At 38.5% G+C, this 26,178-nt stretch overlaps 1 protein-coding gene across 2 annotated transcripts in view; it reads right to left on the bottom strand.

The window, feature by feature from the left end:
• The window catches only part of LOC127456032 (F-BAR and double SH3 domains protein 2), a 125,396-nt gene that overhangs the window by 46,535 nt on the left and 52,683 nt on the right, over positions 1 to 26,178 (bottom strand). For both annotated transcript variants that reach the window (XM_051724315.1, XM_051724316.1), the window contains exons 4-6: positions 2,257 to 2,336; positions 716 to 860; positions 382 to 515 (exon numbers count right to left, since the gene is read on the bottom strand). In XM_051724315.1, coding sequence (XP_051580275.1) covers positions 382 to 515; positions 716 to 860; positions 2,257 to 2,336 — 359 coding nt within the window. The remainder of the gene's footprint in view (positions 1 to 381; positions 516 to 715; positions 861 to 2,256; positions 2,337 to 26,178) is intronic.

Genomic DNA, 26,178 nt, shown 5'->3' with positions numbered 1-26,178 from the left:
TGAGATTTCGGTCTTTCCCAATTCAAGTAGATAGGAGCTATATTTAATACAAAATAGCAGCCTGGGAGTATTCCAAAGATGGCCAAGTGGACTGACTTGCCTTGAAAAGACCTTTGGTTTTACAAACAGTCTACAAGTTACTGTTAGCACGCTTAAGCCCAGCACACTGTCAGGAAGCTAAAACTCTTTCCGAGAAGTTTTGTCTCTATATTAATTTCCTTCAAAGCAACAGTTACTAAAATATTGAGGTTAAAAAACTATGCTGACCAGTTGACTATTCATCCCTACTGATAGTGGTTGTTTAGTACCCGATTTAACACTTTCTAATGTGGGCACCTCTGGAACTCTTAACTTTGCACCTGCAATAGTAGACACACTTACTTGGACTCAATGTCGGCCTTTTCCCGAACTGCCTGGGCCATCTGCTCCAACTCAAAGTATTTCTTTTTGGATTTGGCCAGATCCTTCACTGAATCCTGAAGCTCGGCCTGGGTCCGACCCAGCTGCTCAATGCACTGTGGGCGGCCACCACAGGACAACAGAAAGAAAGAGAGAGTCAGAGAGAAAGAAAGAGAGTCAGAGAGAGAGAGAGAGAGAGAGAGAGAGAGAGAGAGAGAGAGAGAGAGAGAGAGAGAGAGAGAGAGAGAGAGATGGGGGGGGGGTTAGGGAATTATATAAAAGATGAAGGCGTGTATCCATACAGAGCGGTCCATACCTTTTTCAGCTGTTGTTCTTTGTAGAGTCGTAAGGTTTTGGCAGGGTCTGAAATCTCGTTCTTGTAGTTGTCGCAGACGTTGAGACGAGACTGCGTAACCTGCATGGTACCTTCGAGAAAAGCCCTCCATACTCCATACACATTCCTGTAGGAGAAAAACATTTTTTAATTTCTTTTTATATTTAAAATGCTAAATATGGAAACTTGTCATAAGCCATCTTTACACTGCAAAGGTGGCATAGAAGCTGCATCTAGAGTGGCATTTAGGTGCATTTACACAGACTATTTAATGCTGCTCAGAGGTGGCATAAATGCATTTCCACAGTAATTACAATTGCATAAATAATGTTATGAGATAAATGTCTTAAATATAAAAATATTTATTAATATAGAAATATGAAACAAATGAAAATATGAAGTTATACTTTTAATTATGAAACTAAATTATGAAATATTGAATATGCTATATCATGACAACAAAAACTGTAGAGCCAAAGCCGCATCAATCTGGCTTTTATGCACCACTGCATCACTTGTTTTGTTGTGCACAATTCATCAGTACACGTTATTCTGAAGCAAAAACGTTTTGATAATCGTTATATCTTTTTTTGGCGCTGAAGCTTTTCTTTTCTGCTGATGTAAGGTGGCATAAGCGAGTCAATGACATAGCTCTTTTAAATTACTCCAAAAAAAAATATAAAAAACCCAATTCACACAAAACTATTTCTTAAATACACATATACTAAGATGAACATGCTTTTTTTTCTTTTTCAGTCCAATTCCAAACTCTGAACTCTCCAGGAAGTCCTGTAAGTGTCTGTATGTTGGCTAGTTCACAGTGGTTTAATTCGCTTCTTATTCACATTCTGGTAAAATGCACCTCCGGTGCCATTCTAAATGCATATTATAAGTGAACCGAACTACTGTGCATCTACATCTTGGATGTTCGTGATTAGCATTCAGATATTGTGCAACGCTGTGAAGGCTGAAAATAGCTGTGTTTCAAAACTTTTGACGGGTAGAGTGTGTGTGTGTGTGTGTGTGTGTGTATGTGTGTGTGTGTATATATATATTTTTAATACTATTTACTGAATGTCTTCACAACTTTGAATTTTTAAAGTCTTGAAATATATTTTTTTCTTTTGTAGTAAATGCAATAAACGTTAAGAAGTATGAAACCAACATGTACACAAAGATTACATTTCTACGAACTTGAGACATGTGTTATAAACTAATTTTTTTAAAGATTTCCCAATTTTATCAGCATGGACAACCTTATGACTCAACAACCCAATATCATGGCCTGACATGTCCCCCCCCACCTTTCCTTCCCCCTCCTGTCCAATCAAATCCCAATGGGCAAAATCAAGTCCCGCCCTACAGTATTCCCCACTGAAAATTTAGTTAACTCTAAAATAAATAACATTACACAAGTTAACAGCTTTGCAAAGGGCATTTCAAACTGTCTTTAAACGTTGTAAGAACCAAGCAAAACACAGCACCACAATAAAGTGCCTGGTGTCATAAAAAAGTGAAATCACCTGTAGTCTGTTCTCTGGTCATCTGGTTTGATACCAGGCCAGTCCCTCTTTAAATACTGATTTGCCAACTTCTGGAGGGCCTGAGAAATATAAAGAAACAACAGAAAACAATGTTAGATGCCTGAGTGCATTCAAGTTCTCAAACAGCATCCCATTTTTCACATTGTCCATTCTAAATAGTACAAAGATAAAACAATTTGTGCATCCCAAATCATAGTATATTGAGAATAGTAGGCAAAAGGTGCCTGTATAGTTTGGCTATTATTGACCTCTACCCCTTGTGACATGGAAAAGGAGTTTTTGATACGGTGCTGTCTTAGTATGTACTTAAAAGTATTTACTTACCAGCAAAATACACACATTTAATGTGTAGTAGATGTAATCTAGGACACAGACTCAGTATTTCAACATGTTTTTGTGTTTGTGAACATGAACACAAAGCAATTAACAGGCCATATGTGTGTTCTCATGACCTCCTCATCAAACGCCATTTATCATGAATTAACACACACAAACACACAGCACGTTACAAAGCAACCCAAATTACAACGACATACGCATTCACACACACACACACACACACACATATGTGTGACATATGTTTGCGGTTGGCATGACGAATTGGGGGTTTGTGGTCTCCTTTCAGGAAAGTGAAAGGCCTCATTTCAATATTACAGTTCCATAACTGCACAACCGCCACATGACATATGGTGAAACAAAGAGGACCCACTTTCTAACGTGTACATTAAAGATCACATACACCCCTTTTTCACTGTAACTAAGGAGAGAACAAGAGATATCGGATTAAGGATAACAGACAATTGCATATGGACATTTTTTTTAAATACAAAAAAACAGCTGAAGTCAGAAATTTACATACACTTAGGTTGAAGTCATTAAAACACATTTTTTAACCACTCCACAGATTTCATATTAGCAAACTATAGTTTTGACAAGTCGTTTAGGACATCTACTTTGTGCATGACATGAGTACATTTTCCAACAATTGTTTACAGACAGACAGTGGATCAGAAGTTTACATACACTAAGTTAACTGTGCCTTTAAGAAGCTTGTAAAATTCCAGAAAATTATGTCAAGCCTTAAGACAGTTAGCTAATTAGCTTCTGATAGGAGGTGTACTGAATTGGAGGTGTGCCTGTGGGTGTATTTTAAGACCTAATTTGAAACTCAGTGCCTCTTTGCTTGACATCATGGGAAAATCAACAGAAATCAGCCAAGACCTCAGAAAAACATTTGTGGACCTCCACAAGTCTGGTTCATCCTTGGGAGCAATTTCCAAATGCCTGAAGGTACCATGTTCATCTGTACAAACAGTAGTACGCAAGTATACACACCATGGGACCACGCAGCCATCATACCACTCAGAAGCAGATGCATTCTGTCTCCTAGAGATGAACATAGTTTGGTGTGAAAAGTGCAAATCAATCCCAGAACAACAGCAAAGGACCTTGTAAAGATGCTGGAGGAAACAGGTAGACAAGTATCTATATCCACAGTAAAACAAGTCCTATATCAACATAACCTGTAAGACTGCTCAGCAAGGAAGAAGACACTGCTCCAAAACCGCCATAAAAAAAGCCAGACTTCAGTTTGCAAGTGCACATGGGGACAAAGATCTTACTTTTTGGAGAAATGTGCTCTGGTCTAATGAAACAAAAATTGAACTGTTTGGCCATAATGACCATACCAACCGTGAAGCAAGGTGTATGTAAACTTCTGACTTCAATTGTACATATTTACAGTTGAAGTCAGATGTTTATATACACCTTAGCCAAATACATTTAAACTAAGTTTTTCACAATTCTTGACATTTAATCATAGAAAGCATTCCCTGTCTAAGGTCAGTTAGGATCACTACTTTATTTTAAGAATGTAAAATGTCAGAATAATAGTAGAGAGTATAATTTATTTCTGCTTTTATTTCTTTCATCACATTCCCAGTGGGTCAGTAGTTTACATACACTTTGTTAGTATTTGGTGGCATTGCCTTTAAATTGTTTAACTTTGGTCAAATGTTTTGAGTAGCCTTCCACAAGCTTCTCACAATAAGTTGCTGGAATTTTGGCCCATTCCTCCAGACAGAACTGGTGTAACTGAGTCAGGTTTGTAGGCCTCCTTGGTCGCACACGCTTTTTCAGTTCTGTCCACAAATTTTCTATCGGATTGAGGTCAGGGCTTTGTGATGGCCACTCCAATACCTTGACTTTGTTGTCCTTAAGCCATTTTGCCACAACTTTGGAGGTATGCTTAGGGCCACTGTCCATTTGGAAGACCCATTTGCAGCTGAGCTTTAACTTCCTGGCTAATGTCTTGAGATGTTGCTTCAATATATCCACAAAATTTTCCTTCCTCATGATGTCATCAATTATGTGAAGTGCACCAGTCCCTCCTGCAGCAAAGCACCCTCACAACATGATGCTGACACCCCATGCTTCACGGTTGGGATGGTGTTCTACAGCTTGCAAGCCTAACCCTTATAGCAAAGTCAGTATGGCCAAAAAGTTCAATTTTTGTTTCATTAGACCAGAGGACATTTCTCCAAAAAGTAAGATCTTTTTAACATTACTGCAAAATATTCCAATACATACAAATATAAAAGTAGGTTGAGAGTGAAGGTAGGCCGAATCCATTGCATCATTCACAGTGCATCGTGGAAGTGGACAGTTGCTGCAGAGCTCTTTTGGCGCACTTTGTTGACTGTGATTCTCTGATTGGTGGATCTTTCTCTTCAGGATCATGGATAGTGAAGTTCTTCACCAGGAATTCCGCTATTTAACAAGATTTTTAAAAAATACGCTGAAATAACGCAGACTGATGGCTTTGATACCATCGATTAACAACAAGAGCTCTAGGTAAGTCTGTCTTTAAAGGTAAATTGTTGCATGAAAATCATGAAATTTGACTAGTACTGCCTACTTAACTTTGGTTTTGTGACAACCCTATTGTCAAGTAAACTGGCCCATTAAATTAGGCCAATCAGCCACTGGCTTGCAGTGCAGTGCAGCTCACCTGCCTGATTCCCAGATAGCAAATGCTCAAAGCCGCTCGCTGTGAGCACAGAGCATCTACAGTGTGTGCAGATGGGAGCATGGCATGTGTTTGTGTAAGCGGCAGGGAACACAGCAGAATAAAGTGGCCCTTCTCCTGGACTGAGGGCGGCGGTGAGGCTGGGTGGAGTTACAGAGACTGGCCTCAACAGGACACTTCAGATCAGCTGTGATGACGACTTCCATTTTCCTTCCTCTTCATGACTCCCTCAAAATGCATTTGAATAATCACTGGACATGTTTTTCTAACGCTCACATAACACACTTACACAGAGAGAAAGAATGAGAAAAGTGAATATAAAAGGGCAAAGACAGCTTATGACCAAAATGTCATAGTTTGTGCTAGATAGCCCAACGTATTTCAATAGTTCACCCAAAAACACATGTTGTTTCAATTCCAATTGATTTTATTTCTACCAAGTTTCCTGAAGCAAGGGTTTTCAAACTGGGGTCCAGAGACCCCCAGGATGCCACAAGGGGGTATGTGAAAGGTTTCAGAGAAGAAGAAAAAAATAATGACATTATTACCATTTCTTTATGAAACCTTAAGATTAATTGTGATTATTGTATTCTATTGACAGTCACAGTTTTAAACAGTAAGAAATAAAAACAACTCTGCATATAATTTCATATATTATGACAAACAAAGCCTTAGTTGTAAGGATTGCACATAATTTATTGTATGGAAAAGAGCAGCATGATCACACTCTCCTGAATTTGTACTTTTGTGTTCCACAGAAAAAAGAAAATCATATGGGTTGAAATGAGAGTGGGTCACTGATGACAGAAATTTCATTTCATTACTTCCTCCATCCAGATGCAGAGAGAACAGGAAAATAAATCAGAATCAGAATGAGCTTTATTGCCAACTATGCTTACACATACAAGGAATTTGTCTTGGTGACAGGAGCTTCCAGTACACAACAATACAAAAAACAGCAACAAGACTTTTAAAAAAATAATTGAAATTGAATAAAAAAATAGACAAATTTTGAAAAGAAAAAAGCATATATAGAATACACTATAGACAATATATATATATATAGATAGATAGATAGATAGATAGATAGATACACACACACACACAACCGGTCAAAATTTTGAAACACTTGACCGAAATGTTTCCCATGATCTTAAAAATCTTTTGATCTGAAGGCGTATGCTTAAATGTTTGAAATTAGTTTTGTAGACAAAAATATAATTGTGCCAACATATGAATTTATTTCATTATAAAACTAAAATTTAATTAAAAAAAAAAAGTTTTTAAAATTGATGACTTGGACCAAATAATAAAGAAAAGCAGTCAATAAGTGCCCAACATAGATGAGAACTCCTTCAATACTGTTTAAAAAGCATCTCAGGGTGATACCTCAAGAAGTTGGTTGAGAAAATGTCAAGAGTACATGACTGCAAATTCTAGGCAAAGGGTGACTACTTTGAAGATGCTAAAATATAACACAGTTTTGAGTTATTTTGGATTTTGTTTAGTCACAACATAATTCCCATAGTTCCATTTATGTTATTCCATAGCTTTGATGACTTTACTATTATTCTAAAATGTGAAGAAAAATTATAATTAAGAATGAGTGTTTCAAACCTTTTGACCAGTAGTGTACATGCACATATACATACATATCCACATATATATATATTACACATACATACATGCATACATACATACATATACAAACACATACACACACACACACATATACACATACATACACATATACACATATATGAATATTAATTAATTAATTTAATTAATTAATTAATTAATTTAATTAATTAATTAATTTTCTTTATTTATCACACATTATACATTTGCACATATATGGTGAAATTCTTCTTTTTCACATATCCCAGCTAGGCTGGGGTCAGAGTGCAGGGTCAGCCATGATACGGCGCCCCTGGAGCAGATAGGGTTAAGGGCCTTGCTCAAGGGCCCAACAGTGGTATCTTGGCAGTGCTGGGGCTTGAACCCCTGACCTTCTGATCAGTAACCCAGAGCCTTAACCGCTGAGCTACCACTGCCCTACATATATAGGTGAATATAATGGCAGAAGAGGTAGGATGTGTTGGATAATATAAAAAGACTAAACTGTGTATTGCACATTAATTATTGCTCAAAGGGGCAGTTTTAACTGTTCATGAGATGGATAGCCTGGGGGAAAAAACTGTTCCTGTGCCTGACGGTTCTGGTGCTCAGAGCTCTGAAGCTTCGGACAGAAGGCAACAGTACAAAAGGGTAGTGGGCAGGGTGAGTGGGGTCCAGAATGATTTTTCCAGCCTTTTTCCTCAATCTGGAAGTGTATAGTTCTTGGAGGGGGGGCAGGGGGCAACCAATAATCCTCTCAGCAGTCCGAACTGTCCTTTGTAGTCTTCTGTCTGATTTCGTAGCTGAACCAAACCAGACAGTTATTGAAGTGCAGAGGACAGACTCAATGACAGCTGAGAAGAACTGTAGCAGCAGCGCCTGTGGCAGGTTGAACTTCCTCAGCTGGCGAAGGAAGTACAACCTCTGCTGGGCCTTTTTCACAATGGAGTCAATGTGGGTCTCCCACTTCAGGTTCTGTGAGATGGTAGTGCCCAGGAACCTGAATGACTCCACTGCTGCCACAGTGCTGTTTAGAATGGTGAGGGGGGACAGTGTTGGGGGGTTCCTTCTAAAGTCCACAATCATTTCCACCGTTTTGAGCATGTTCAGCTCAAGGTTGTTTTGACTGCACCAGACAGCCAGCTGTTTAACCTCCCTTCTGTATGCAGACTCATCGTCATCTCGGATGAGGCAGATGACAGTGGTGTCGTCTGCAAACTTCAGGAGCTTGACAGAGGGGTCCTTGGTGGTGCAGTTGTTGGTGTAGAGGGAGAAGAGTAGTGGGGAGAGCACACATCCCTGGGGGGCACCAGTGCTGATTTTACAGGTGCTAGAAGTGAATTTCCCCTGTCTCACAAGCTGCTGCCTGTCTGTCAGAAAGCTGGTAATCCACTGACAGATAGACGTGGGAACAGAGAGTTGGTGTAATTTAGTCCGGAGAATAGCTGGGATGATGGTGTTGAAAGCCGAACTGAAGTCCACAAAAAGGATCCTTGCATATGTCCCTGGTCTGTCCAGATGTTGCAGGATATGATGCAATCCCATGTTGACTGCATCATCCACAGACCTCTTTGCTCGATAAGCAAATTGAAGGGGATCTAGAAAGGGTCCAGTGATGTCCTTCAGGTGGGCCAACACCAGTCTCTCAAATGACTTCATGACCACAGACGTCAGGGTGACAGTTCTGTAGTCATTAAGTCCTGTGATTTTTGGTTTCTTTGGGATGGGGAAGATAGTGGAACGTTTGAAGCAGCATGGGACTTCACACTGCTCCAGTGATCTATTGTGAATCTGTGTGAAGGTGAAACGCCATCTGGGCCCTGTGCTTTCCATATCCTTTGTTTTCGAAAGTCGCGGCTCACATCATCTTCACAAATCTTAAGTGCAGGTTGAGTAGCAGGAGGGGGGAGGAGGGGGGTTGCAGGAGGTGTTGGTGTTTGTGTGAAGTGAAGGTCAGAGTGGGTGTGGGGTGTGAGATTGGGCCTTTCAAATCTACAGTAGAACACATTCAGGTCGTTAGCCAGTTGTTGGTCCACCACAGGGTTGGGGGGTAGGAGTCCTGTAATTCGTAAGTTGTTTCATGCCACTCCACACTGATGCAGGGTCATTAGCTGAAAACTTGTTTTTCAGCTTCTCAGAGTATCTTCTTTTAGCCACTCTGATTTCCTTGTTCAGTGTGTTCCTGGCCTGATTGTACAAGACTTTATCCCCACCCCTGTAAGCATCCTCTTTGGCCTGACGAAGCTGCCTGAGTTCTGCTGTAAACCATGGTTTGTCATTGTTAAATGTTAAATAAGTCCTAGTAGGAATGCACATATCCTCACAGAAACTGATATATGATGTAACAGTATCTGTGAGCTCGTCAAGGTCTGTGGCTGCAGCCTTAAAAACACTCCAATCCATGCAGTCAAAGCAGGCTTGTAGTTCCAGCTCTGCTTCGTTGGTCCATCTCTTTACAGTCCTTACTACAGGATTAGCAGATTATAATTTCTGTCTGTAGGTTGGAAGAAGATGAACAAGACAGTGATCAGATAGTCCCAAAGCTGCTCTAGGGACAGAGCGATATGCATCCGTTATTGTTGTGTAGCAGTGATCCAGTATATTTCTGTCCCTGGTTGGGCATGTAATGTGCTGTTTGTATTTGGTTAGTTCACATATGAAGTTTACTTTGTTAAAATCCCCAAGAATAATAATAACTGAGTCTGTGTATTATTGTTCTGTGTCTGTGATTTGATCAGCCAGCTGTTGCAACGCTGTGTTCACACACGCGTTTGGCACGATATACACACTTACCAGAATAAATAAGGAAAACTCCCGCAGCGAGTAGAAAGGCTTACAGTTAATAAAGAGAGCTTTCAAATTAGGACAGCACATCTTCTTTAACGTTGTAACATCTGTATACCAACTTTCATTGATGTAAAAGCATGTTCCACCACCTCTCATTTTCCTTTTTAACTCCGCGATGCGATCCGCTCCGAACAGCTGAAAGCCCGGCAGATAACAGGTAACGCACTGTCTGGAATGGCTTCACTCAGCCAGATTTCTGTGAAGCACAAGGCAGCAGAGGTTGAAAAGTCCTTGTTTGTCCTTGTTTTGGTGAGGAGATGTAGTTCGTCTATTTTATTAGGGAGAGAGCGGAGATTCGCTAGATGAATGCTCGGCAGCGTTGTTCGAAAGCCCCGTCGACGGAGTTTGACCAGCACGCCTACTTGTCTCCCTCGCCTGCGTCTCATAGTGCGTTTAAACAGCACAGCCGTGCCTCCGACTAAAATGTCAAACAAAACGTCCGAATATTCAAAATCCGGGAAAAGATTGACTGGTATATGCTGTCGAATGTTCAGCAGTTCGTCTCTGGTAAAACTGACTGGAAAAAGATTACTAAACACAGGACAAACAAACAAAAACAACAAAACAATAGAAGCGCTCCACACCGAGGCGGCCATCTGTGGCGCAATCATGATTGTATTAAAACCACGGCTTTCCAGACATATGAAAAGCCCTAATATTTCCATGATACAGTGCATTCAGTTCAAAATTCAATTGACTGGACATGATTTAGAAAGGCACACACCTGTCTGTACAAGGTCTCACTGCTGAAAAAGCATATCAGAGCAAAATCCAAGCCATGAGGTCAAAGGAATCTGGGGAGAAGGGCCTTGGTAAGAGAGGTGACCAAGAACCCGATGGTCACTCTGGTTGAGCTCCACTCTGATTGAGTGGCCCAGTCAGAGCCCAGATTTGAACCCAATCGAACCCATACAACCTGACAGAGCTTGAAAGGATCCGCAGAGAAGAATGGCTGAAAATCCCCAAATCCAGGTGTGCAAAGCTTGTCGCATCATACCCAAAAAGATATGAGGCTGTAATTGCTACCAAAGTTGCTTCAACTAAGTACTGAGTTAAGGGTCTGAATATTTACAGTATATCAATATGATATTTTAGTTTTTTCTTTTTAATAAATTTGCAAAGTTATTTAAAATCTAGTTTTTGCTTTGTCATTATGAGGTATGGAGTGTAGATTGATGTGAAAAAAATAAATAATTTAAAGCCTTTCAGCATAAGGCTGCAACATAACAAAATATGAAAAAATGAAGGGGTCTGAATACTTTCTGAATGCACTGTATGATATTGTTTTGCTGAGAAAACCACAGGTATGCACTCAACCACAACACCTGTACATATAAGAGAGGAAACAACCCAATGAAGGTACTGGCCAGAATGGTGACTCAATGACTGGCAAAAATGGCTCCAGAAAGTCTGACATAATATTGTCAACATTGCTGTTGTTTCTTCATAACTGAGCCAAGGGGTCTGCTAGTGGTAAACACTGTAAAGCCTCATGAAATGTCTGAAGAAGCTGGAGTCACTAATGGAAATATGAAGAAACAGGTATCGTGTTGCAAGAGCTAAATCTCCACCAAAAAAAAATCAGTCAGGCAAATTTGACAAAACAACTGAAAGGCAATTAAAATCTAGAATCTACCTGTCAAATAAGTGCTTATGCAGGTTTTTTTTTTCTGCATTGATCAAAGTAGTCAATAAATCAACCAGGTTTTGGAGTAGGGATGTCACAATACAATACTGGTATCAGAATCGGGTCAGATACTGCGCTCATGTACTTGTACTCGTGTTCATAGTACAAAAACTATGCTCCATTACCAAAAAGTTACCATCTGACGTACGAATGTCATTCCGTAAATGTTTGGTGTACAAATGAAAATCACGTTATGTCCAAGTGTAATTATTAAACCACAAAGGCTGCGATTTAATGAGATAAATATATGGTTTGCATGCGCTGCACGCTTCAAAGTGAATGTGTGGTGCCGGTGTTGTGCAGAAACCAGCTGCTCATACCATTTAGAGCTCATACACTGAAAACACCATCATGAGCACTGCACGCTCTGTCTGTAGCAAATGACAGCGAGCAGAGCACTAATTCACTTTTTAGTGTGAGGCACATACAGACTATATAATTATTAAAGGGGTCATGAAATGGAGTATCATATTTTCCTTGATATTTAGACATATGATAACTGTACTATAAAATCATACTGTACATTTCAGAACATAAAACTTACTCCCCAGTCTAAAAAGAGTATTTATAGTTGTATTTACACATCCCACAACATGCGTCATCACACCCGTGGCCCCGCCCACTGGCACACAATTCAAGACAGCAGGCCATCCGTGGCTAACTATTCCTAACATAACACCTAAGGGGAACCACCTGGACTATTTAGAATTATTTTGTATATGAACATGAACTACACAGACTCTTTGACTGCTGTCATGTATCTCGCCGCTTTTAAAAGAGGCGGTGTCAAGTTACAACTCTAAAAGGGAAAATCAATAAGCTTTCATTCAGCTGCTGCCTGTGTTGCTTTGAGCACAAACGCGTCATGGATGCGTTCTTTCGCCCATCTGCGCCATTTTTAAATTGTTGCCATATGTAAATATAGGATGTCTTTGATGATGGACGTCTTTGATGGTTTCAGTGTGTTTCTGGCGATGTGCGCCTCAGTGCGCCTACAAAATGTGTGTGTGTAATTTCATCGTTTTTGGACTATGGTGAGTTTGTTTTTTCGGCTCATGTCAGTGTCGACTCTTTGTGAACAGTGATAAAACAATTCAAGCTGTGCAAAGGAACTGTTATTGAAGGATGGGACAGTTAAAAACACTTCATAAACTTAAATAAACCATTTCATTCATGGATATTTCAAATGTCATGACTGTTTGACAGTTTATGGTGCTAAGTGTTAACAGTTGTGCTTGAGATGAGTTTATATATTCAGATGCAATGTGTTGGATGTGCGTTGTGTGTAAACACTGCAATTTTGTTTTATTATGTTGAGGAGCTTGTACATTCTCTTCCGATTGAGTTTGCTGAATTTGAAGGGCTGTATGACGTTTAACTTTTAAAGAGGCGCTTAGGCCAAAACCGAATGTTTCAGACAGAGGGCCAAAAATAGGGTGGAAAATTATCATATATTACAAAATTGTGGCTGTTTTGGTACAAAAAAATCTTTTATAACATTATCATTGGATATCAGGGAAGATAACAAAATTATAAATAATAGCACTTCATGACCCCTTTAAATTAAATAGCAGCCTTTTGCTGTTTATTAATCACACCGGGTCATGTAGCGACCTTATTTTCTGGAGGTGAGAAGCTACCATCAAAGACACACACAGAAGCGGAAAGGGCTTCCCTCCAAAATAAAAGCTTCCACCAAAATAAAAGTTACATTTAAATGGATAAAGATTACGACAAAAACATTTCACTACTGTATAGTTATGTAAGCACTGTAATACTACTACTACTACTACTAATAAATCAATAGTAATTGTAATTTATCTAAGCAATATCTCACATTTGTGAAGCTTTGTTATGTGGAGTGGTGGTGGCATAGCGGGCTAAAGCACAGCACTTGTAAGCAGAAGGTTGCTGGTTCGATCCCCGCAGGCACCACCATTGTGTCCTTGAGCAAGCCGCTTAACTCCAGGTTGCTCTGGGGGCATTGTCCCTGTAATAAGTGCACCGTAAGTTGTTTGGATAAAAGCATCTGCCAAATGCATAAATGTAAATGCAGCACTTGTTTTGCCAAAAATAACTCCAATGTTGTATTTTGGATTGTGCTGTGAGATTCTGTATAAAAGCACTTCATTTGATAAAAATAATACAATATTATGTTGAAAATTAATTGTTCTATTTTAATTTAATTACAGTTTTAATGAATTAATTTATTTAGACACCATTTTGATGAAAAAATTTAAATAAACTGTGATATGGAATTCCGAAAAAAAAAGAAAAACAGGTATCGGCAAATACCAAAAAGGAAGTATCAGTACTCATACTCATTCTCAAAAAAATGGTATCGGGACATCAATATTTTAGAGCCATGAAATGTAGGTTATATATTTTCTGACTCTCATAGCTAAGCACACATCATATACTCTCACAGCTAAAGGTTTAAGTAATTGCCCTCTATGCAAAATGTGTGCATTATCATAAGTTATGTAGGTAAGAAATTGTCTGCTAAGAACATAAACATAACTGTCTTATTAACCCTGAGGCCACACACTCAGGTTCACAGGCATCATAGCTCCTTGTGGTTCAAGGAAGGAGGTGTTTGGACTTAGTTCAGTGTTGTTTCCACCTTAATGATGATCTGTAGGTTTGTATTGCGTGTATTGAAGCGCAGAAGTCAACTGAAGATTTGCGCAGTCGAGCTCAGGTAATTACAGGCAACTACACCACCTAGTCTCCATAAAAACCTGGTGGGGGTCGTCATGACAACCGAAATGCTCTTCCTGTGTGGTCTTGATAAGGTACACCACTGCTTTGAATTCACGCTCTGATAAGGTGTGGTTCTTCAAATACAAAGCTGTGTTGAATTCAGGGGTCAAAAGGTCAGGTACCATGAGAAAATTGAGGCCGCATCTACACTAATTAGGGATGTGGTCGTCTGGTCAACTAATCGTCCAACAACTGACTAGTCGATTATTGGGGTCTACTACAACAATTATATTTTTGGTGGTGCTGGTTTTAATGGGAAATGCATTTCTCAAATTTACTAAGAGATGCAACTTCTCAGAGCATTTTTGCGTGTTGATAACTTGTTGTGCTTAACAGTCAATAACAGACAGCACAGTAAAGCTCCGGTTCCATTAAAGTAGAGGTAGACCGATTTATCGGCTTTTTGGAACTATCGATTATCGGCAAAAATCTATGTTGATAGTTTCCAATAGTTTTTATTTCAATATAAGAGTCTCTGTGTGTTTTGGGCTTGTTTATACTTAAAAGTCCTGCATTATGCACCAAATGACCATTTCTTCTGGTTATTACTGGGATTTTGGTTGGAAGAAAAACTGCATTTGGGATTTAATTCATTTTGGACTCCTTGTCTTTGCCTGCCATAGTATATAAAGAGTAAGAACATTTTTGACTTTCTATAAATAGATTTTAAAAACTATCGGCTGATTAATCGGTTATCAGCCTCTCCCATAACCTTAGATATCGGTATCGCCAAAATCCACCATCAGTTGTGGGATTGAAAATGTAAGTATCACTATTAGATCAGGTCATCACATGAAAAACTAAAGTGATGCACATTGTATTAGGTTTTCAAGGTATTTGCTATCATGATTCTGAGAGATCGTCTACACAGGGCTGCACCCTGTTTGTCAACTTGAACAAGAGTTTATGTGAATGAAAACTTGCTTCTCATGCTAACTAAGGCTATCACCTTTTGTCTGTGATGGCTCTAGGTGCCCCAGACCCATTCTGTGAATTGGTGGCCACTGTTCATGATTCAGTCAATGTCTGAGTCAAATGGAAATGCTTTGCCATAAGTGTGGACCTTTCCTTATTCCTACGAAAATGTAGCCATCTGAGTGATGTAGTTTTAAACCCCAATTCTGTGGTGGGTTCAACTGCATTCTTTGTTTAAGGTTCACATGAATACTTTGTTACCACCTGGAAGGACTGCCCACTGAATGCCTATAAAATACAATGTATGCCTCCCTAAGTTAGACTTGATGACTGCAGCTTGAGACAGCACCTTCTGACGTGTAGACTGATTCTCCTAACTTCACCAGTAAAGAATCCTTCTGCAGCTTTATCTCCTTGTCCTCTCTGAGAGTTTCCAACACAGTCAACCACTACATCAAAGCACGTCATTCTGCACTCAGGATCCGCTTAAATGGATTTGTGCAGGTCAATATTGGAGCCTTACTTCTTTTCTCCAATATTTTTGTGCAATATGATTTAATAGCTATTTAGCCTATTTATTTGTTGAATATCCACTCTAAAACACATCTGATCGGGCTCACGTGAACATAACGGAGCATAATTACACATTATCCTCAACTCCGACTAGAAGTTCAAACAGCCGACTGACTAGTTGATTATGAAAATTGATACATTTGCACATCCCTAATACTAATAAATTTTCTTTTGAAAACGCATTCATTCTGCATTTACGCCTCTCATCCATACTAGAAAGTCATTATCCTCCACAAAAAACGTAGCATTTCAAAAACGCTCTCCATAACCATTTTAAAAATCACTGTAACAGATGGTCTCTCATGGCTTACTGCTTAACTGCGAATAATGGTGTTAGTTTTACCTAAAATACCTTTAGAATGCATTATATATACAGGTTTCAAGTGTTACCAAAATTGTAATGCTTATCTTAGAAATATGCAAATGTTAACAAACGTAACATCCTGTAACACGCCCGATCCATTAACCATCTAAACTAAGTCAGGCAGATGGTGTGTAATGGCTGCTGTGGGTCGAGATTTCAGAGGAACACCTGCTCTTTTAGACTTATTCTGCTCTGACATTATTCTTCTGAGGTGGTTTGATAGAAGCAAGCAGACAAACACCTTCTAATGTCTTTACCAGACCATACACTTCTGGCATTTAACTGACCCTCTTAGAACGTCGTGTGAGATGTCCTAAGCTAACCTGCTGAGAGGAACCAACACAATTTCACAACACTAATTAAAGGTCGTCTAAGGTGTCTGAAGATGCCATGTGTCAAGTCTAGTTTATTGCTTTTCTACTCATTACAGTCCAAGTTTAAGAAAAAGAGAAAATTTAGTTACTGTAGAACCGCAGAGTGGCATGAAACAATGGAAAGCAAACAATATTGGTTGCAAACAAATTCAGAATTTAAAGGGGGCTCAAGACAAAATTGCACAGAAAATAACATTTGATTAATTCCTTGATTTTGTTATTTGTAACAACTGATACAAATAACCAAGTTCTTAAAGGGATAGTTCACCCAAAAATGAAAATTCTGTCATCTTTTATTCAGCCTCATAATGTTCCAAACCTGTTTGACTAACTTTCTACCATGGAACACAAAAGGAGAGGTTAAGTAGAATGTTAGCCTCAGTCACCATTCACTTTCATTGCATCTTTTCACCATCCAATGAAAGTGAATATTGACCAAGGCTGTCATTTTGCCTAAAATCTCCTTTTGTGTTCCAAGAAAGAAAGTCATAAGGGTTTGGATTGAAAATCTAATTCAGTGGGCAAATATTGGCCCTTATTGGAAAAGTAAAACTCTGAAACTGGTAGAAGACCCTGTAGATCAGTGATTCCCAACCGAGGGTATGCATACCGCACGGGGTACGTAAGCAGGTTCCAAGGGGTGTGTGGAAAGAATTGTATTTTGCTGTGTTTACCTTAAAATGTATGACTTAAAATAAAAAGAACATACTTTCTGATTAATCGCAATTTTCATTTGAACTACCGATATCCATTCTTAAAGCCACACTATGTAACTTTTGGCATTCTAGCGGTTATAAAATAAAACTGCATGCGTCTCGTGGAAGAACATTATTTTGGTTATGGTTCGGCTCTGCTCCTCTGTGCGGATGAATGTGGTTCGAGGCACCGGTGTACACTGGATACAGGACATCTTATCAGAGTGAATGGACAAATACAATAAAAGAAAGGAAAAGATGGATTTCCGAAAACATGTCATCTGAGCAGGTAAGTGCCATATCTTATGCTATTGTTTTGACTTATTGGAAACACTGATGTTCTGAAATAAATGAAGTTACAAAAGTTAGGCAACGTTTGTTAACATATTAGACATAACGATTGTTAGTCTGATACGGTCAAACATTGTAAAGTTTTTATAACTGCAGGATATTCTGGCCAAATAGACCACGGTAGTAACTAATTTGTCTTTGGCAAGCCTAGGACTAAATTATTTATTTATATAAAATATTGCCATTATAAAGAAAAATACACAGGTGTGCTAGTGACAAGTTCTGCACCGACTACAGTATAATTATTGTATTTCACTACACACACAGACGTGTGTGTGTGTGTGTGTGTGTGTGTGTGTGATTACACAACTATACATAAACCATATCAATAAATTATCTTACCTGTTGAGTAAGCAAAAAGCCATCTCTGGGTCACTTTTAAATCCTTTCAGATCTCGTAGTTGTCGCCACCTCTGAAAAGCCAAGCCGATGTTGATTCGGGTTTTAATTACGGACTCTGTCGCTTTCCCTTTTTGCTTGTAGACTCTGCTCTGTTCGGGCTTTCTTTGTTTTTACAACCAGTGATTCTCTGGAAGTTTGCCGTTTTGTGACAACAAACTTACAGCTTCAGCTACTCCCACACATGCCCTACAGTAGCCGGATCTTATTTTCTCTGTGTATGGATATGACGTCAATACGCACAAGGGAAATTCATCCCGACAGCTCTAAAGTATTTATAATATAATATCATTATAATAGGTTTATCAAAGTGTATATGGGTAAAGAAATGGTTTGGAAGATGGATTTTTGTTGCACTCTCTCAATAATAATTTGTTATTTTAAAAAAGAAAAAAGAAAAAGAAAAGTTACATAATATAGCTTTAAAATCATAAGGTCGATCTTTTAATATTTGAAGTTCAGCACCGAGATCCATTCACTGTGTGTTGAGAGAAAAAGTTTGGTTTGACTCGTTCTATTTAATGAGTGTCCAAAGACGAGATTCACGCAATCAATTTTTAATTAATAATGTCTCGTCCAATTCACTTTCTGTTCTTTACACTCAGATGTTGATAAAAAAAAAAGTTATTATAATAAAGCCATTCCACTCCACTCTTGTTATATACACCTTAAAAAAAAAAAAAAAAACCTGGAACTGCCGGTTTTCTTAAAGAGACAGTTCCATTTTAGGACTTGTCCTACATATCAGTGTAAATACTTGTAAATGTATACAATAAACAAGCAGGCCTAACAATAGTAACAGGTATAGTTTGGCCTACATGTTGATTGTTAGTACATGTTAATATTACATGTTATTATCATGTTACTGTCTACCAAAATGACCAAAATGATTACTAAAATTAATATTTCCCAATTTTACCAAGTTAGAAGATCCCGTGCCCTGTAGATTTATCCACATTAGTCTGTTCTAATTGCATATTTCATGGCTCACTTGGCCTGTTTTTTTTTGTTTTTTTTGTTGATGAACAAACATCATTAATGATATTTTTACTGTGTATGATATTTAGCAATTGGTACACATCTTTGGTTTTGTGTCAATGAAGGGGTACTTGAGCATTACTGACGATGCTGTGGGGGTTCTTATGACAAAAAAGGTTGGGAAACACTGCTGTGATGACACGCAAAGAGGGAAGCAAATACAATTATGTCACTACATGAGACTTTGACCCTTCAAAATCATTGGCCTTTTTATAGATAACTACCATGGCAATCTTTTGCTGTATAGGCTACTTTAAGAGAGAACTGGAGATAAATATTGATGCAATAAGAAAACCAAACAAGACAAACCAATATCTGTCCCCATATATAGCCATTTATCAAAATTATATTAAGTGTAAATCAGAACATCAATATTTACTTAACACCTTTAACTAGAATTTGACATTTTCTGAAGAATTCGGCACTGCAATGTGGTTGCTAGGGTATTACTAGGTGGTTGCAAGGTGTTTTGAGTGGTTGTTTACTGGCCTAAATCAGAGGACCCCAAAGTCTGTATGATTTTTTGTTCTCTAGGTCCTTAATTCAGTTTAAGTGTATGAGATTTCTTTCGTCCATTTTATAGTCCAACAGGCAAAAATCATGAATTCAATTGGTTAAAACAGTAATAACACACCTCTCCTCAACAAACAACAAGATGGACTCTATTTTCATGACTAAGACCGTGCTCAGTGTCTTATCCAATTTGTGGGTGTACGCGCAAACTGTGGGTGTATTGTATGGTAATGAAGTGGCGCAAAGTGCAATTTGCTATTTTGCTAGTTTCGTTTGAAGTGTAATTTGAATTTAGAAATATTTTTGGTTTAATTTTTTCGCATTTCAATTAATGAATTAATGTTTTCAAAATTAAAATCGACCGGTAGAAGTGAAGTGCATTCTGATACAATCACTGTTAATACTAGCCATGATTTGTGTGTCAGTAGATGAAAACGATTAATAATACTAACATTCTCTTTATTTTAATGGAGCCTACAAATCCTGACCAGAACAACATTTTCCATGAGTATAAAAGGAGCATGTCACTGTCAAAGAAAAATGCCTGACATTCAACAAGGTTAATGCATAAAAGAGGTAAATCCATATTTCTATTCTTCTTATTCATTGGATACAGTCTATTTACTCTACCAACTTCTTATGAATGTGCTGTTTTTGTTTATATCACTGGTGCTTGACAGGGAATGGACTATATAATAGGACGCAGATGATGAAATAACCAGAGAAGAACCTCAGAATTAAACTGCACTTGACCCAGCCCATTAGTGCTTTGCGCGCATAATTTCACCAATTGCTTAGATTTAGCGCATGCTTGCACTATAATACAAAAACTTCATAGCCATGCCCACTGACTTTGCACTTATGACTTAAAGCACAACACTGTGCTTAGTGCTAGCACTCTTCAAATAGGGCCTAATGTCAAGTATCATTCACGTCTGTAGCACAAATGACACATGATGAGTTACAGTCTAATGTTGAAACTGCAGGTTAGGATTTTGGTCAAATCCCTAACCACAAGTATGAGCAGTAGTAATAGTGATGCTTGCCTTTACAAACCTATTAGTAAATATAGGTACTGTGTCAAAAAGACCATTATTGGGCAAAGGTGTGGTAGTATATAGTCCAGTCATAACTGGAAGTCCCCTCCACAGCAAACAAACTCACTTCCTGTTTGTTAACTGGAACAGGCAGTGGTTGGAATGGCAGGATATCCGCAGCAGACGAAACGGAGTGAGAGAATGAAAAAGTGTGAAAGAATGAGATAAACGTCTCTTTCCTGCTCGAATTTTCTTGTCACCGAATGCTAAATTAACCAGTGAAACCGCTGGGCCAGTCAAAGCACTGTCAAACTGCTGTCAAACGCCTTCAGCCAAACACAAAACACTGTGGAGGAATGTTAATATTGTAAAAAGCATGACAAAGAACTGAAAAATTGTCAGAAATGGGGTCTTCAAGTAGATTATTTATCTATAATATATTGTAATATAAAAACAGAACACCAATCTGTTTTAATCACGCACATATGGTGCTGGCAATTACTATGGCTCATGCTTAGGGTAAGCGATTTGAACAAACAGCTAACCTTAATGATTAAACTTCGAAGCATAATGCATTATTGTGGCTTGAAACTCAAAGTCTGTTCCAAAACCTAGTGAGCTGCCTACCTAGACAGCATTTTAAGACAATCTAGAATTTAATGTGGAGCTCATAGCTCAAACATTTCATTCAAGATGACAGACAATTCAAAAGAAAAATATAAACATATTTAATTCATTACAAAGACATATTGAAAATACAAATATGATTCTAGTTAATATTTATGTGTGCCATGTATATTTATGCTTATTAGAGTATTGTGTTGTTAGCGTAGCAACATGCTAACATCAAAACATTGGAGTACAGCATCATTTTTCTGCCTTCTAAAGTACCTTCACATTCACAGGCGAGTCGAGAGAAATGTGTTTCATAAGATATTTCATTCAATAAAAAAAAACATGCTGATAATAAAGCAGTACAAATCCAAAATGGAATATTCCACCCAATATTTGTGTGTGCAATGTATATGAGTATTATGTTGTTAGCTAAGCAACATGCTAACATCAAACTCAATAGTGAGTCGAGTCTTCTCTGCTTCACGTGAGGTTGATTTTGTGTGGCACACAAGAGTTCTTGCCTATGTAGAGTACTCCAAATCAGTCACTTATGAGGTTAAATTTTGGTTAGGATACTGCTTTAGGGGGCCATTCCCACATTTTTGTGTCTATCCACACTGTTTTTCAATAATTTTTCTATGTAAACATGCATGTGATGGACGTCTTTAGCCCTTTAGCTCACTACAGGGGGCTGCAAGAATTTTCTCTTAAACCCTCCACCTCCCCAGCTCCACTGGTCTAAATCTACTACTGGGGATTGTATTTGTCTGATTGTGCAGAAGCATGTCATACATGCTGATGCAGCATGTCTTGTGTTTTTCTAATTTTGCAGCAGCAGCAAGTCCACATTCTTAACTCAGTATGTCTGTGCATTTTCTAGTAGTAGCAAGTCTCTGTACCTGCACTACAGCAGCGTAGCAGACCTAGTCCACCAAGACCAATATCCTATCAATATGTCATACCCTCATTAACATGCTAAATGTTTCCGACTGTTGTCATGACTGAACTTTCTTTAAAGCAGCTCAAAAGATGTCAGATGTTAGGCCGAATGACATTGAAAGTGAATGGTGATTTGGCAATGTATGGAAAACAGATACAAAAGTGAATGGTGACTGAGGCTAACATTCAGTGTAAAATCTACTTTTGTGTCCCACGAAAGAAAGTCAAACAGGTTTATAATAACATGAGGGTGAGTAAATGATGACCAAATTTAAATTTTTGGGTGAACTAACCATTTAAAATTCACAAAACAGACTAAATAAATACACAAGACCCCTGGACAGGGATGGTATATTCTACCGGCGGGTATGTGGTGTTCTGTGCGTGTTTGCGGAGCATGATTTGGCAAAGGGTTTCTGCACAAGCTGTTCTTTGTGCATCCCTCTATTGTTAGGTCAGTTTCTAGAACCGGCTCGACCTGGCCATGTCCCCTCACTAGGGCACAATAGGGGCATTGAATGGGCACTAAACTGCCTTTAAACTCTGATTATGCACCCAAAAGGGCTGCTTCACCCTCTCTAGCTTTCCAGCACGATCCAGGACTCTCACTGATCTTTTGGTGAAGTGGGAGTTCATTCAACAGTGGGGAGGCATGCCCTCATTCTCCACAGTTCTGGACTGAGGGGTAAACGGGCTTTCAGTGGGTTCTGGACTGGCACTAGCCAGTGGACAATGGCTTGGCACCCAGCAAAAGACAAAGTCAACAGAGGAAGAAAATTATTTATGTACTGTGTAAAGTTTGACTGACTCTAAATGACTGACCAGACCTCTGGGACTGTATAAAGGGCAGCTTAGTCTATTTTTAAGTAGTGAACTAACTTAGACTATTGTAATGCTTTTTAAAGCTTATTTAGGTAGTAAGATGCAGCCCAAAATTCCATGGGCTCTATACCTTAACAAACGTGTGTTGACAATGGCAGCAACTCCCTGGAGTTAATAGATATTTTACAAAGCAAGAAACAGATTACAACTAAAAAGGGTTAATTTAAAGAAAATATGTCTGGGATACACATCACCCCCCCAAAAAAGTAAAACTATTTCTCATAAAAAGTACACACACACACACACACACACACACACACACACACATATATATATATATATATATATATATATATATATATATATATATATATATATATATATATATATATATATATATATATATATACACATACACACACACACACACACACAGTACTGTGTGAAAAGTCTTAGGCACATAAGATGTTTCACAAAAACATTTGTCTTAAGATGGTTATTTATATCTTCAGCTTTATTGAGTCAAAATGAAATATATATTTTAGACTCCTAAACATTCCTTTTGCAAACAGAATAGAATAGAAGAACAGGGAGCCCTGCAACAGATTGCATGACCCCCACAGAGCCCCCCCCCTCCCCCCTCCCCACACTGAACATCGAGTCTGGGATTACATGAAGAGACAGAAGCAACTGAGACAGCCTAAATAGGTAGAAGAACTGCAGCATATTCTCCAAGAAGCTTGGAACATCCTATCTGCCAACAAGCAAGAAAAACTGTCCAGGTGTACCTAGGAGAAATGATGCTGTTTTAAAGGAAAAAGTGGTCACACAAAATATTGATTTAGCTTTCTTTTGTTTACTGGTCTTCGTATGACGTTAATTTATAAATGAAAACAGCACATATATATATATATATATATATATGTGCTGTATAAATACAGTACTGTGCAAAAGTTTTAGGCACTTGTGAACAAAATTTGCATAGTAAGGATGTCTTCAAAACGAACACAATATTAGGCAGGTGGTTTTAATGTTGTGGCTGATCGGTGTTTATAGGTAATATACCTAATTTTGAGGTATTCATGCAGACAACAGTGCCAAAACAACTGAGAAACTAAAAAGGAGTCACAGCGTGTTTGGTTTACAACACATAAATATCATATACTGGGTCTTAATACCACATCAAAACACAAAATGCAACAGCACAAAGTTTACATCAGTACTCTGTTTTACACAACACAAGCCATCACCTGAACAGTCCACAAATAAAGTTACAGAAAGTGAACTGAGAAGTAAAACTCAAAACAACAGTTCCAGGTTCAGTCTGAGTCACGATGACTGTCTGATATATATATAAATATATGTAAAAAAAAGTTTGTTTTCTGTGGTAACTTCAAGTTCTTTAACCTCACCACCAACCCATTAAGAACAATCCACATTTAGAGTTTCATAAACTGCTCTCACAAGTTTCAATTCCTTGAAAATGAAACCATTTAATTTCTTTGAAATGAAAATCTAGGTGAGTCCTTGAATGATTCTGTAGTGTAAAAGTATGACTGGTGACTGGGCAGTATGACTGTATATACCATATAACAACAGAAAAGTACAAACTGATAAAGATTTTGCAATGCAATTTACACCGTGGTAGATATATTTGTGGGAAAAATACAGATCTGGACATGTCCCAAAAGTCAAGACAAAAAATAACCTGTATAAGGTATGTTGTTAGACACAACACAAAGTGGAATTTAGTGATTCATATTATGTGATTTGTTTAAATATAAAGAATTTGATTATTACATTTCCAGCAAAAATAACTATATCATGATATATGTAACATTACTGTGATATAAAACTACCCATGATATAAGATATGTCATTCAGCCCACCTCTAGTGTCGATATTCAAGTAAAAACCATGTATCCACAATAAACACAAGAGAACTGACAGTGTGTCTGGTCAAGGTTTTGAACAAGAAAATTCTCTTGTGAGCTGATTCAATTCAAAGCACTTCTAATGGGCTGCTGTCGTAACATCTCAAACTATCCTCTCATGTTCTGCAAATGCTTTATGTTGCTGCTGAAAGGGAAATGCTTAGGGTAAATTTGTACCCCCCCCAGGCTTCTTGCCTGCCATATGCTGTGTGTTCCTCTCATGTTCCTCATGAGCTATTTTATCTCGTTTCTTGTGCTGATGAAAACAGAGATATGGAGACCAGGAGTGTGGTGAGGGGTTTCTAGGATAAAGGTGAACAGTGAAAGTCTAGCTTTGAAGGTACAGTGCATCCGGAAAGTATTTACAGAGCTTCACTTTTTCCACATTTTATGTTACAGCCTTATTCCAAAATGGATTAAATTCATTATTTTCCTCAAAATTCTACAAACAATACCCCATAATGACAACGTGAAAGAAGTTTGTTTGAAATCTTTGCAAATTTATTAAAAAAAAAAAAAAAAAAAAAAAAATCACATGTACACAAGTATTCACAGCCTTTGCCATGACACTCAAAATTGAGCTCAGGTGCATCCTGTTTCCACTGATCATCCATGAGATGTTTCTACAACTTGATCGGAGTCCACCTGTGGTAAATTCAGTTGATTGGACATGATTTGGAAAGGCACACACCTGTCTATATAAGGTCCCACAGTTAACAGTGCATGTCAGAGCACAAACCAAGCCATGAAGTAATTGTCTGTAGACCTCCGAGACAGGATTGTATCGAGGCACAGATCTGGGGAAGGGTACAGAAACATTTCTGCAGCATTGAAGGTCCCAATGAGTACAGTGGCCTCCATCATCCGTAAATGGAAGAAGTTTGGAACCACCAGGACTCTTCCTAGAGCTGGCCGCCCGGCCAAACTGAGCGATCGGGGGAGAAGAGCCTTAGTCAGGGAGGTGACCAAGAACTCTGTCACTCTGACAGAGCTCCAGCGTTTCTCTGTGGAGAGAGGAGAACCTTCCAGAAGAACAAACATCTCTGCAGCACTCCACCAATCAGGCCTGTATGGTAGAGTGGCCAGATGGAAGACACTCCTCAGTAAAAGGCACATGACAGCCAGCCTAGAGTTTTCCAAAAGGCACCTGAAGGACTCTCAGACCATGAGAAACTAAATTCTCTGGTCTGATGAAACAAAGATTGAACTCTTTGGCCTGAATGGCAAGCGTCATGTCTGGAGGAAACCAGGCACCGCTCATCACCTAGCCAATACCATCCCTACAGTGAAGCATGGTGGTGGCAGCATCATGCTGTGGGGATGTTTTTCAGTGGCAGGAATTGGGAGACTAGTCAGGATCGAGGGAAAGATGAATGCAGCAATGTACAGA

The sequence above is a fragment of the Myxocyprinus asiaticus genome, chromosome 18, assembly GCF_019703515.2.
Source record: "Myxocyprinus asiaticus isolate MX2 ecotype Aquarium Trade chromosome 18, UBuf_Myxa_2, whole genome shotgun sequence".
In the NCBI taxonomy this organism is placed as follows: domain Eukaryota; kingdom Metazoa; phylum Chordata; class Actinopteri; order Cypriniformes; family Catostomidae; genus Myxocyprinus; species Myxocyprinus asiaticus.
The sequence above is the reverse complement of the archived record's forward strand: the minus strand, read 5'-3'. Positions and strand labels throughout refer to the sequence as shown.